This window comes from Doryrhamphus excisus, linkage group LG15 (assembly GCF_037039965.1).
Source record: "Doryrhamphus excisus strain RoL-2023G ecotype Guam linkage group LG15, RoL_Dexc_Guam_v1.1, whole genome shotgun sequence".
Classification (NCBI taxonomy): Eukaryota; Metazoa; Chordata; class Actinopteri; order Syngnathiformes; family Syngnathidae; genus Doryrhamphus; species Doryrhamphus excisus.
In genome coordinates this window covers 16,108,710-16,123,381 of record NC_136371.1, presented here as the reverse complement: position 1 = coordinate 16,123,381, position 14,672 = coordinate 16,108,710, and the positions used below count along the sequence as shown (strand labels likewise).

The 14,672-nt window shown below is 40.5% G+C and overlaps 1 protein-coding gene across 4 annotated transcripts in view; it reads left to right on the top strand.

Moving 5' to 3' along the window:
• als2b (alsin Rho guanine nucleotide exchange factor ALS2 b) overlaps positions 1-14,672 on the top strand; it is a 33,865-nt gene that overhangs the window by 13,455 nt on the left and 5,738 nt on the right. For 2 of the 4 annotated variants that reach the window (XM_058052442.2, XM_078796730.1), the window contains exons 11-26: positions 41-230; positions 303-368; positions 2,971-3,133; positions 3,211-3,342; positions 5,511-5,639; positions 5,746-5,769; positions 6,457-6,527; positions 8,001-8,067; positions 8,132-8,304; positions 8,373-8,438; positions 8,512-8,610; positions 10,703-10,867; positions 10,957-11,068; positions 11,132-11,209; positions 12,921-13,054; positions 13,140-13,304. In XM_058052442.2, coding sequence (XP_057908425.2) covers positions 41-230; positions 303-368; positions 2,971-3,133; positions 3,211-3,342; positions 5,511-5,639; positions 5,746-5,769; positions 6,457-6,527; positions 8,001-8,067; positions 8,132-8,304; positions 8,373-8,438; positions 8,512-8,610; positions 10,703-10,867; positions 10,957-11,068; positions 11,132-11,209; positions 12,921-13,054; positions 13,140-13,304 — 1,834 coding nt within the window. The remainder of the gene's footprint in view (positions 1-40; positions 231-302; positions 369-2,970; positions 3,134-3,210; positions 3,343-5,510; positions 5,640-5,745; positions 5,770-6,456; positions 6,528-8,000; positions 8,068-8,131; positions 8,305-8,372; positions 8,439-8,511; positions 8,611-10,702; positions 10,868-10,956; positions 11,069-11,131; positions 11,210-12,920; positions 13,055-13,139; positions 13,305-14,672) is intronic. The other 2 variants (XM_058052443.2, XM_058052444.2) reach the window with 1 other exon arrangement.

Below are 14,672 nucleotides of genomic sequence, written 5' to 3'. Positions count from 1 at the left end.
CCTGTCACCATGGTAACAGTAGCAGAAATGTGTTTTCTAGAATTTTTGAGCGCTACCCTCGGTGCGGTCAACTTCGGGCTCCTGCAGACGCTCGCCAGTCGATTCTGTCACTTGTGTCACCTGACCGGACGGCACGCGGTCAGACTCACCGCCGGACTGCGACACGGCCGCGATGTTAAAAGCCTTCCTATCCTTGAGCACACCGCCATCTTTCTGGACGCTTACACTGAGTATGTGTCGTCTAGTCTTAACGACTGACATCACATGGCATCACAATGGACGTTTTGATTCCATCGTTTCAGGTATTGGAGCACTTTGGCCGACTTCCAGGTGATGGGAGGATTCCTGACCATGACCAAACCTTTGCTGTGAGTACATACTTTTTTTTTATTTGTGACCTAAACCAAGAAAAATGTCAGTGCTTTTGTTCTGGAAGCATTTTGCTTGTAGTAGTGTACGTTCTCCACTTCTTAACACACCTCATACGCATATGCTCTGCCATGGAAGAAGAAGACGTAACAAGAGGGACAAATCTAGCGACTTTTTCTTATGTTACTGGAGACTTCTGGAGACTTCTGGAGACTTCTGGAGACTCGGATATGGACATGGGTAACGCTTTTCTCAAAGCTGTCTTGGGGCGAGAGGCGGGGTACACCCTGGACTGGTGGCCAGCAAATCACAGGGCACATATAGATGCATCTGCTCTGCCATGTAAGAAGAAGACGTGACAAGAGGGACAAATCTAGCGACTTTTTCTTATGTTACTGGAGACTTCTGGAGACTCGGATATGGACGCGGGTAACGCTCTTCTCAACGCTGTCTTGGGGCGAGAGGCGGGGTACACCCTAGACTGGTGGCCAGCCAATCACAACAATTGAGGGCGGGCCACAAACTGTTTTTCCCGTATGGTCATTTTGATTTGTGGCAGCTAAATAAAATTTGTCCAGCCACAAAAATAGCCGTTGCTCATAAAGACATTCTTAACTTCTTAACACACATCATACGCATATGCTCTGCCATGGAAGAAGAAGATGTAACAAGAGGGACAAATCTAGCGACTTTTTCTTATGTCATTGGAGACTTTTGGAGACTCGGGTATGGACGTGGGTAACGCTCTTCTCAACAGTGTCTTGGGGCGAGAGGCGGGGTACACCCTGGACTGGTGGCCAGCCAATCACACAATTGAGGCCGGGCCACAAACTGTTTTTCCCGTATGGTCATTTTTATTTGTGGCAGCTAAATAAAATTTGTCCGGCCGCAAAAATAGCCCTCTCCACTTCTTAACAAACCTCATACGCATATGCTCTGCCATGGAAGAAGAAGACGTCACAAGAGGGACAAATCTAGCGACTTACTGGAGACTCGGACATGGACGTGGGTAACGCTCTTCTCAACGCTGTCTTGGGGCAAGGCAAGAGGCGGGGTACACCCTGAACTGGTGGCCAGCCAATCACAGGGCACATATAGATGCATTTGCTCTGCCATGGAAGAAGAAGACGTCACAAGAGGGACAAATCTAGCGACTTTTTCTTATGTTACTGGAGACTTCTGGAGACTCGGATATGGACGTGGGTAACGCTTTTCTCAACACTGTCTTGGGGCGAGAGGCGGGGTACACCCTAGACTGGTGGCCAGCCAATCACAACAATTGAGGGCGGGCCACAAACTGTTTTTCCCGTATGGTCATTTTGATTTGTGGCAGCTAAATAAAATTTGTCCAGCCACAAAAATAGCCGTTGCTCATAAAGACATTCTTAACTTCTTAACACACATCATACGCATATGCTCTGCCACGGAAGAAGAAGATGTAACAAGAGGGACAAATCTAGCAACGTTTTCTTATGTCATTGGAGACTTCTGGAGACTCGAGTATGGACGTGGGTAATGCTCTTCTCAACACTGTCTTGGGGCGAGAGGCGGGGTACACCCTGGACTGGTGGCCAGCAAATCACAGGGTGCATATAGATGCATCTGCTCTGCCATGGAAGAAGAAGACGTCACAAGAGGGACAAATCTAGCGACTTTTTCTTATGTCATTGGAGACTTCTGGAGACTCGGGTATGGACGTGGGTAACGCTCTTCTCAACACTGTCTTGGGGCGAGAGGCGGGGTACACCCTGGACTGGTGGCCAGCCAATCACAACAATTGAGGGCGGGCCATAAACTGTTTTTTATTTATGGCAGCTAAATATAATTTGTCCGGCCACAAAAATAGCCCTTGCTCATAAAGACATTCTCCACTTCTTGACACACCTCATACGCATATGCTCTGCCAAGGAAGAAGAAGACGTCACAAGAGGGACAAATCTATTGACTTTTTCTTATGTTTCTGGAGACTCGGGTATGGACGTGGGTAACGCTCTTCTCAACGCTGTCACCTCATACGCATATGCTCTGCAATGGAAGAAGAAGACGTCACAAGAGGGACAAATCCAGCAACTTTTTCTTATGTTATTGGAGACTTCTGGAGACACGTGTATGGGGTGCTGGAGCCTATCCCAGCTGTCTTCGGGCAAGAGGCCGGGTACACCCTGGACTGGTGACCAGCCAATCACAGGGCACATATAGACAAACAACCATTCACACTCACATTCATACCTATGGACAATTTGGAGTCGCTAATTAACCTAGCATGTTTTCGGAGAAAACTCATCCATGCACACAGAGATAGCCGAGGGTGGGAGTGAAATCGGGTCTCCTAGCTGTGAGGTCTGCGCGCTAACCACTCGTCCACCGTGCAGCCCTTGTGTGGAAATTTGTGACATTTAAAAAAAACAAACAGAAAAAGAGACAGTTATGTTTTTGTCAACCCACTACAAATAGATATTGGTCCTGTGGACGCCATTGACGTCAGTGTCCCACTTTTTTCCGAGCAGCCTTGAATGAACAGTGTCAGGCTGCAATGAGAGTGCCATTGTTCATTCATGATATTAAATGTTATTCATGTTTTTTAATTATTTTTTTTTTAAGAGATTTTTTCGGAAAGAGTCCCGAGCTGCTCCAGAGGTTAGCTGAGACCACCGAGGAGAACCTCGCTATGGTGGACACCTTTGTGGCGCTCTTCTGCCTCCCCGTGCATCATCTTCGCGAGTACGGGCGATTGCTACTCAAACTGGCTACTTGCTTTGAAGTGGTAGGTTCACTGTCAGTAACGGGATGTTTAAAAAAAAAAAAAAAAAACATATGAAAAATGAAATATGTTTGTGTCAGTGCTCCGGCGATTACCAGCGTTTGCAGGACAGCAGCGCCAAGTTTGAAGCTTTGGCTCTTCTGCTGAAGAAGAGACTAAAGGAAGCTGAGTACACCTCACTCTTTTGGAAGAGCTTCCCCGGCAAGATGACGGTAAAAACGGTTCTTTTCTTCATGGCTACAGGATTCATACGTATCGATACTCAGTACGTATAAATATGTAAAAAAGCGTATTCTCTGAAAATGCTTCAGAAAGGATTCAGAATAGTACACAATTGGCTCCTGTGTTAACTTACTAGGGTGCATCAAAAAACACAATTATTGAATTTTGATATGGCTGGGTACTAAAAGTGTTCCAATATATGTAGAAACAACACATACAAAATATTTTTCCAATATATGATTATTTTGTTGTGCCGCCATACATCTGTTTTTGTGGAATAAAGTGGTGAACAGTTCAATGGTCGCCATGGAGATTTGAGGTCAGAAAAAACTGCAGCTGAAGAACTCTTGAGGTGATCTTTATGTTTTTGTTGGTATTTATACTCTTATTGCATATTACTAGCAAATTTGTGGTTTTGTCTTTGTAATCGGAATGATTTGTAGTTATATTTTTACATATTTATATGTGGGTATTTAGTGCTCATTGCCTCTACTGTAGCTAACATTAGCTCGCTACAGTTTGCTAATGACAGTTAGCTAATAGCTAATATCAACAACGGTAATATAGAGTAGACAGTATTACTGATGCCTCATATTTAGTGAGAGTAGTACTGTAGTCCTACATAATCTGATATACACTTGTTTTTTTTATTTATACATATTTATTATTTTAGGAACTTTTTAGTGCTCATTGCCTCTACTGTAGCTAACATTTGCTAGCTACAGTTTGCTAATGACAGTTAGCTAATAGCTAATATCAACAACGGTAATATAGAGTAGACAGTATTACTGATGCCTCATATTTATTGAGAGTAGTACTGTAGTCTTACATAATCTGATATACACTTGTCCATTTATTATTTTAGGAACTGTTTAGTGCTCATTGCCTCTACTGTAGCTAACATTAGCTAGCTACAGTTTGCTAATGACAGTTAGCTAATAGCTGAGCAAGCATAACATCAACAACAGTAATATAAAGTAGACAGTATTACTGATGCCTCATATTTATTGAGAGTAGTACTGTAGTCCTACATAATCTGATATACACTTGTTTTTTTTATTTATACATATTTATTATTTTAGGCACTGTGCAGCACAACCCACCAGCTCTCCTAAGATGCTGCCCTCAACAACTAGTTCCTTTCAGACTAGCAGTCCCAGCTTGGTCTTTGGTCTGGGCCCCCCTTTGATAACACCATCAGGTTTTCCAAAAAAAGAAAAAACACATTTATTTTATATAATAATAAATATAATAATAATATTATAAATATATATTACAATACTGTAACTATTAAATAGTCATAATATAAAATATTTAATAAAAATGGAAAACTCACTGTAAGTTCATTTCTCTCTTAAAACACATTAAAATACATAGAATTAATCGTTATATTAATAAATATTAGTAAATAATAGTAATCAGTAAATTAGTAAATATTATTACAAATATAATAATAAATATAAATAAGTATAATAATAATAATACATATTATATATAATAAATAATATATAATTATATATAGAATATAATAATAATATAACTATATTATTATTAATTTTAATATTATTAATTATATTATAAAAAATAATAAATTATGAATAAATAATATTTAATCAATTAATCAATTAAATTATCAATAAATATTAATATAAATAATATAAATAAATTAATAAATATAATAATAAATATAATAATAATATTATAAATATATATTACAATACTGCAACAATTCAATAGTCATAATATAAAATATTTAATAAAAATGGAAAACTCAATGTAATTTCATTTCTCTTTTAAAACACATTAAAATACATAGAATTAATCATTATATTAATAAATATTAGTAAATAATAGTAATCAGTAAATATTATTACAAATATAATAATAAATATAAATAAATATAATAATAATAAATATAATATATATATTATATATATAATAAATAATATATAATAATATAATTATAAATAAATAATATTTAATCAATAATAAATATAATATATATATTATATATATATAATAAATAATATATAATTATATAATTATAAATAAATAATATTGTGCCACCGATTGAAGCAAATCGGGGCTTTTCACCATAGCGTCCATTCGATCATTAGAACATTTTGCTGACAATGTACGTTTTTTTTTTCCTCGACAGGACTCGCTACGGAAGCCTCACCGCCGCCTCATCTGCGAGAGCAGCAACAAAGCTCTGACGTTGCAGAACTCGGGGAGGTTCTCCGTCAACTGGTTCATCCTCTTTAACGACGCTCTTGTCCACGCACAGGTCAGCTCCACGCACACGCGTATCCACGTGCACGCACGAAAATTCCTACTTTATAACCCTTTGTGTTATTCAAGCATTTGTGTGTGCTTGCTTTCCGTGCTGTCAGGGCGTGGCGCCTTATAAAAACCTTGTAAGTATGACGCTCTCTGTCACCCCACTTTTGTAACAGTGTGTGTGTGTGTGTGGAAAGAAGGCATCGGTGTCTTGGAATTGGTCTGGAATGACAAGAAAGACTATGTAACTAATCTGATTCAGTATTCCGTGAGTAGCTCTCCAAGGAATCGGTCCCAACAGTCTCCTTCTTTGACTTTGTGCTACTTTTCCTGGAAAAACAAAACAAGGGATGATGCTAGCCTGCAGCTAAATTACGCCAACGCTCGCCCGAATGTGCGCGGCAGTCGGAATTGTCATCGAACAAGGTGACGCGCCGACTGCTTTGTCACTTGGAGCGCCATTAATCCATGTAATGTACTCTCACATCCAAGAAGTTGACTCAATCGATATATGTTCCTTTACCCTGGCGGTCAGGGGACCTTGGAATTTGAGTTCGAATCCCTCCACCCACTTTACACGGCACAACGGTCATTTTCATTCATGAGATTGGAATCTGCAGCACAGGAGCATCCCTTGATATAAGCAATGATAAAAAAAAAAAAAAAAAAACATTCCCCTCCCATCTCTTCCTGTTGGCGCCATCCTTCCTTACCTTGCCGCCCTTTATTAGCCACGGCCGCCCCTGCAGCACAGGAACATCCATCATTTGAAGCTACATCAACAAGCATGTCTGACGATTTCTATTCGTTCTCCTAACTCCTAGTTCTCCACGCATCATGTCTTCTCCTTGGCTACGTTGTGGGTGGAGCCGATTTCGGACGACAGCACCGGCATGTGAGGGACTTTTTTATTGTTTTAACACGGGAGTGTCCAAAGTGTTTTTGGGGGGAGGGGAATTGTGAGTGGCTGCTGTTTTTTTTATAGAAAAATATAATTTAACCAGAAAACTAAAGAAAATGCCCACAGCAACGGCGATGTCCACCCTGGACTGGTGGCCAGCCAATCACAGGGCACATATAGACAAACAACCATTCACACTCACATTCATACCTATGGACAATTTGGAGTCGCTAATTAACCTAGCATGTTTTTGGAATGGTTTTGGAATGTTTCTGGAAAAGTTGGCATCGAACTAGGGTCATCTAACTGTGAGGTCTGCACGATAACCACTCGTCCACCGTGCAGCCCCAAAAATGAGACTATGTATTCTCATGTATATGTATTGGCCATTTTTGGAGGTAGACGCATATTTTAACACTTAGTACTATTGTGCTGGGTCTTAACATGCTAATGTTAGCACTGCTAGCATGCTAACAATAGCATACTAGCATTTTTTGCCATTTTCATAGCTAGATGCTTATATAAACCCATATATAAATAAATTATATAGACTGATATTAAGCTTGGTGCCAGCATGCTAACATTAGCATAGCAAAATTCTTTGCCATTTTTGGAGGTAGACTATTATGCTGGGTGTTAACATGCTAATGTTATCATTGCTAACATGTTAACAATAACAGTAGCATTTTTAGTCGTTTTTCATGTATTATAGCAAAATACAAAAATAATATTTTATAACGGGCTGCACGGCGGTCGAGTGGTTAGCGCGCAGACCTCACAGCTAGGAGACCAGGGTTCAATCCCACCCTCGGCCATCTCTGTGTGGAGTTTGCATGTTCTCCCCGTTTTCTCCGGGTATTCCGGTTTCCTCCCACATTCCAAAAACATGCTAGGTTCATTAGCGACTCCAAATTGTCCATAGGTATGAATGTGAGTGTGAATGGTTGTTTGTCTATATGTGCCCTGTGATTGGCTGGCCACCAGTCCAGGGTGTACCCCGCCTCTCGCCAGAAGACAACTGGGATAGGCTCCAGCACCCCATACCTGAGTCTCCAGAAGTCTCCAGTAACATAAGAAAAAGTGGCTAGATTTGTCCCTCTTGTGACGTCTTCTTCTTCCACCAGTCCAGGGTGTACCCCGCCTCTTGCCAGAAGACAGCTGGGATAGGCTCCAGCACCCCTGCAACTATTGTGAGGATAAGCGGTAGAAAATGAATGAATTAATATTTTAGAACATATTTAATATTTCATAATTATAACAAAATAATGTTGAAATATTTTTTAAGTAATAAAAAAATAGTTAGGAGAAACAAACAAAACCAAATCAAGTTGATACTAATAACATGCATCCTTTCATATTTCTCTATGTGGCCCCCTTCTGGAAAACATTTGGATACCCCAGTTTTAATATGATAGACGTTTATATGGCGAGATGTTGCGTCTCATTCATTGTTGTGTGTTTGAGCAGCTACGGGCTGAAGGTCATCACACCAGAGGAGATGTTCACCCTGCTGGCCAGCTCCCCTATGGAGAAGGTAGAGGTCATATGTCATGTCATGTGACTTGTTGCAAGTCCTCACTTCCAATGCGCTTTCACAGACCAAGTGGATCCACTGCATTAACCAGGCGGTGGATCAAGCCCTCAACATTAGCGAAGAACAAAAGTTTGAGCCCCCCATCTCTCGGAGCGCCACTTACACGTTTTACAAAGACGGACGGCTGAAAGAAGCAACCTACGACGGCCGCTGGTTGGCCGGGAAGCCGCACGGCAGGTGGGACGTGCTACTCCCCACCCCCCGAGACGTTTTACAATGCGATTTGTTATCTGTGCTGCTTTCAGGGGCGTGTTAAAGTGGCCAGATGGGAGGAGTTACACGGGGTCATTCAAGAACGGGCTGGAGGACGGGTCAGTGTCCGCTATAGCGACGCGTATGGAGGGCGTGTCATCGTCTGTTTTTAATATACGTGTCCTTGTTTAGTTTCGGTGAATTTGTGGCTCCGAATAAGACCCTGAACAAGGCGGACCAATATCACGGTCACTGGAAGGATGGCAAAATGCATGGCGTGGGGACCTACAGGTAAGCATTATATATTGGTACTATGTACGTATATAGAACAGGGGTCTCAAACTCAATTTACTTGGGGGCCACTGGAGCTCGGGTCTGGGTGAGACTGGGCCGCATCAGGTTTTCCAAAAAAAAAACAAAAAACGCATTTATTAAAAACAACAACAAATTAAAAAACTTTGCTTTGGTTCCAATTTTCTACAAGAAAAGCTCTGATAAAACATTCCACTGTTCTCAAATATCTTACTTTTTATTTTTCTACACAAAATAAGATGAAAAATAAATAAACAAATCAAGAATAAAGAAAATCAATCAATCAGTAATAAATAAATAAATATAATAATAATAATAATAAAACAGCAAATAATAAAAACTTAAGAAACCACATATAGTTGGTGGGTAGACAAATGATTTTTTTCAGATTAAAATGAACAAAGCATTATTAGAGCCCTGTAGACATGACAAAACACGACTATAGTCACATTTATACTCTTTTTATTTACAACATATTGCGCAACTGCAGGGTCTTGAGACACATGCTAACTCGCAAACTAGAGAGCTAGCGACCTCAACGGTAGCCTTCAAGTTATTTCCTTTCAACTTAAATAGCCAAAAACTTACCACTTCCACACAAATAGGGAGGATAACTATTAACAGTTATTTAACCTTTAACATGAACATGAATCAAACGTAATAATTTTTTCTGGGTACATGATACCATACAGCATCCATATCAAACATTAAACTTTCATATCAAGGCGGGGGCCTCAAACTGGTGTCCTGCGGGCCACAGTTGGCCCGCGGGCCGCGTGTTTGAGACCCCTGATATAGAAGATCTTTGACTACCATTTTTTAGTAGGTCTTTAAAAACAAGGATCTTTAACTCAAGTTTTTCCAGCAGATTCATAAAAACACCATATAGAGGATTTGTGTCAAGCATTTTCAAGTTGGTCCTTAAAAACAGCAATGTTTTACTATTACAGAGGCTCTTTGACTAGTGATACTCCAGCAGATACCTAAAAATAGCAGTTTTCCCGTTACAAAGAGAATGGTTGACTAGTGTTTTCCTAGTGAGTCCTTCTGTTGTATAGAGAATCTTTGAGTAGCATTTTAGTAGGTCCTTAAAAACAGCATTGGATGATTAACTAGTGTTTTTCAAGCAGATTCCAAAAAACAGCAGAATGCTCCTGTTAGAGGATTGTTGACTAGTGGTTCCGTAGCAGATTCCCAAAAACAGCAGTGTTCTTGTCATACAGAATCTCTGACGAGTGTTTGTATCAGATTCCCAAAAACAGCAATGTTCCAGTCATAGAAAATCTTTGACTAGTGTTTATAGAAGATTCCCAAAAAACAGCAATGCTCTTGTCATAGAGAATCTTTGACTAGTGTTTGTAGCAGATTCCCAAAAACAGCAATGTTCCTGTCATAGAGAATCTTTGACTAGTGTTTGTAGAAGATACACAAAAACAGCAGTGTTCTTGTCATAGAGAATCTTTGACTAGTGTTTGTAGAAGATACACAAAAACAGCAGTGTTCTTGTCATACAGAATCTCTGACAAGTGTTTGTATCAGATTCCCAAAAACAGCAATGTTCCTGTCATAGAAAATCTTTGACTAGTGTTTGTAGCAGATTCCCCAAAACAGCAATCTTCCCGTCATAGAGAATCATTGACTAGTGTTTGTATCAGATTCCCAAAAACAGCAATGTTCCTGTCGTAGAAAATCTTTGCCTAGTGTTTGTAGCAGAATCCCAAAAACAGCAACGGCGGTTCCTGTCATAGAGAATCTTTGACTGGTGTTTGTAGCAGATTCCCAAAAACAGCAATGTTCCTGTCATAGAGAATCTTTGACTAGTGTTTTTAGCAGATTCCCCAAAACAGCAATGTTCCTCTCATAGAAAATCTTTGACTAGTGTTTTTTGCAGATTCCCAAAAACAGCAATGTTCCCATCATAGAGAATCTTTGACTAGTGTTTTTAGCAGATTCCCAAAAACAGCAATGTTCCTGTCATAGAAAATATTTGACTAGTGTTTGTAGCAGATTCCCAAAAACGGCAGGGCGATTTAGGTGAATAGTCCTGCTATGGAGTAAACTCATTCCACAGATACGCCAACGGCGAGATCTACGACGGTTCCTTCCGGGACGGTTTGCGGCACGGCCACGGGATGTTGCGCAGCGGCAAGCTCAACACCTCCTCCCCCAGCGTCTTCATCGGCCAGTGGTCGCACGACAAGAAGACGGGCTACGGCGTCTTTGACAACATCACCAAGTACGTAGCCGTGTCCGTTTTTAGACTCCCGTTTTTGACACTTCCTGTGTTTTGAAAGCGAGAGCTTGGTTGGTGTTTTCTTTTATCAGAGGGGAGAAGTACATCGGCATGTGGCAGGACAACCAGCGACAAGGAACCGGGATCGTGGTGACGCAGTTCGGGCTTTACTACGAAGGATCCTTCAAAGACAATAAGATGATGGTGAGGAGCCGTTCGCAGACGGAGGTGGGAAATTGAACACAACTGAGAGGTTTTGACTTGAAGGGCACTGGGATCCTGCTGTCAGAGGACGACACCACATACGAGGGCGAGTTCTCCGACGACTGGACCCTCAACGGCAAGGTGACTATGGACGCTGTACGCTCTAAGCGACTTTTAGGGTATTTATGATGGCGTCGATTCGAACAACCAAAAGCATTGTTGACTAGTGGTTCCGTAGCAGATTCCCAAAAACAGCAATGTTCCTGTCATAGAAAATCTTTGACTAGTGTTTGTAGCAGATTCCCCAAAACAGCAATGTTCCTGTCATATTGAATCTTTGACTAGTGTTTGTAGCAGATTCCCAAAAACAGCAATGTTCCTGTCATATTGAATCTTTTACTAGTGTTTGTAGCAGATTCCCAAAAACAGCAATGTTCCTGTCATATTGAATCTTTTACTAGTGTTTGTAGCAGATTCCCAAAAACAGCAATGTTCCTGTCATATTGAATCTTTTACTAGTGTTTGTAGCAGATTCCCAAAAACAGCAATGTTCCTGTCATATTGAATCTTTTACTAGTGTTTGTAGCAGATTCCCAAAAACAGCAATGTTCCTGTCATAAAAAATCTTTGACTAGGGTTTGTAGCAGATTCCCAAAAACAGCAATGTTCCTGTCATAGAAAATCTTTGACTAGTGTTTGTAGCAGATTCCCAAAAACAGCAATGTTCCTGTCATAGAAAATATTTGACTACTGGTTTCGTAGCAGATTCCCAAAAACAGCAATGATCCTGTCATAGAGAATCTTTGACTAGGGTTTGTAGCAGATTCCCAAAAACAGCAATGTTCCTGTCATATTGAATCTTTTACTAGTGTTTGTAGCAGATTCCCAAAAACAGCAATGTTCCTGTCATAGAAAATCTTTGACTAGTGTTTGTAGCAGATTCCCAAAAACAGCAATGTTCCTGTCATAGAAAATATTTGACTACTGGTTTCGTAGCAGATTCCCAAAAACAGCAATGATCCTGTCATAGAGAATCTTTGACTAGGGTTTGTAGCAGATTCCCAAAAACAGCAATGTTCCTGTCATATTGAATCTTTTACTAGTGTTTGTAGCAGATTCCCAAAAACAGCAATGTTCCTGTCATAGAAAATCTTTGACTACTGGTTTCGTAGCAGATTCACAAAAATAGCAATGACCCTGTCATAAAGAATCTTTGACTAGGGTTTGTAGCAGATTCCCAAAAACAGCAATGTTCCTGTCATATTGAATCTTTTACTAGTGTTTGTAGCAGATTCCCAAAAACAGCAATGTTCCTGTCATAGAAAATCTTTGACTAGTGTTTGTAGCAGATTCCCAAAAACAGCAATGTTCCTAACATATTGAATCTTTTACTAGTGTTTGTAGCAGATTCCCAAAAACAGCAATGTTCCTGTCATAGAAAATCTTTGACCAGTGTTTGTAGCAGATTCCCAAAAACAGCAATGTTCCTGTCATATTGAATCTTTTACTAGTGTTTGTAGCAGATTCCCAAAAACAGCAATGTTCCCATCGCAGAAAATCTTTGATCAGTGTTTGTAGCAGATTCCCAAAAACAGCAATGTTGCTGTCATAGAGAATCTTTGACTCGTGTTTGTATCAGATTCCCAAAAACAGCAATGATCCTGTCATAGAGAATCTTTGACTCGTGTTTGTATCAGATTCCCAAAAACAGCAATGTTCCTGTCATATGTCATTTAGGGTATTTATGATGGCGTCGATTCGAACCAACATTCAATTCACAAGAGAAGAAAACCAAGCCGGCAAAACTTTGGAAAATACGGTAACCTTCATGTCTGTATGACCCCAACCCCAGGGTGTGCTGACGATGGCGAATGGCGACTACCTGGAGGGTTCCTTCAGCGGCGAATGGGGCGCCGGCCCAAAAGTGACCGGCTCCTACTTTAAGCCACAACTAACTGATACCGACATGGAGAAAATGCGTCCGGTGTAGGTTGACCCGAAGTAACTTGAAAGTGTCATGTATGTAACATGGGATGATTGACAGTGTGTGTGTGTGTGTGTGTGTGTGTAGGAAGCTGGGGCGTTTGTGTGTGCGTGCCGAGGAGAAGTGGCAGGCGGTGTTTGACGAGTGTTGGACTCAGCTGGGCTGCGAGGCCGCCGGCCAGGGAGAGCACTGGAAGGCGTGGGAGAACATTGCGGTGGCGCTCACCACAAGCCGGCGCCACATCCAGGACAGGTACACACACAAACACACACAGTGCAGGGTTTCTCAGGTGTTAGCATGCTGATGTTAGCATTGCTAGCATGCTAACAATAGCATTGTAGCATTTTTAGCCATTTTCATAGCTGGATGCTTCTATAAACTCATACCGCTATTAAGCTTGGTGCTAGCATGCTAACATTAGCATAGTAGCATTTTTGGCCATTTTCATAGCTAGATGCTTATATAAATGCATACCGTTATTAAGCTTGGTGCTAACATGCTAACAATCGCATAGTAGCATTTTTTGCCATTTTCATTGCTAGATGCTTCTATAAATGCATACCACTATTAGGCTTGGTGCTAGCATGCTAACAGCAGCATAGCAGCATTTCTGGCCATTTTTGGAGGTAGACGCATATTTTAACACTTACTACTATTATGCTGGGTGCTAGCATGCTAACAATAGCATAGTAGCATTTTTAGCTATTTTCATGGCTAGATGCTTCTATAAATGCATACCATTACTAAGCTTGGTGCTAGCATGCTAACATTAGCATAGCAGCATTTTTTGCCATTTTTGAAGGTAGACGCATATTTTAACACTTAGTACTATTATGCTGGGTGTTAACATGCTAGCAATGCTAAGCATGTTAACACCCAGCATAGTAGCATTTTTAGCCATTTTCATAGCTGGATGCTTTTATAAACTCATACCGCTATTAAGCTTGGTGCTAGCATGCTAACATTAGCATAGTAGCATTTTTAGCCATTTTCATAGCTGGATGCTTATATAAACGCATACCGCTATTAAGCTTGGTGCTAGCATGGTAACATTAGCATAGCAGCATTTTTTGCCACTTTTGGAGGTAAACGCATATTTTAACACTTACTACTATTACGCTGGGTGTTAACATGCTAATGTTAGCACTGCTAGCATGCTAAGAATAACATAGTAGCATTTTTAGCCATTTTCATAGCTGGATGCTTATATAAACGCATACCGCTATTAAGCTTGGTGCTAGCATGCTAACATTAGCATAGCAGCATTTTTTTGCCATTTTTGGAGGTTGACGCATATTTTAACACTTAGTACTATTATGCTGGGTGTTAACATGCTTAGCACTGCTAGCATGCTAACAATAGCATAGTAGCATTTTTAGCCATTTTCATAGCTGGATGCTTCTATAACCTCATACCACTATTAAGCTTGTTGCTAGCATGCTAACATTAGCATAGTAGCATTTTTATCCATTTTCATAGCTAGACGCTTATATAAACGCATACCGCTATTAAGCTTGGTGCTAGCATGGTAACATTAGCATAGCAGCATTTTTTGCCACTTTTGGAGGTAAACGCATATTTTAACACTTACTACTATTACGCTGGGTGTTAACATGCTAA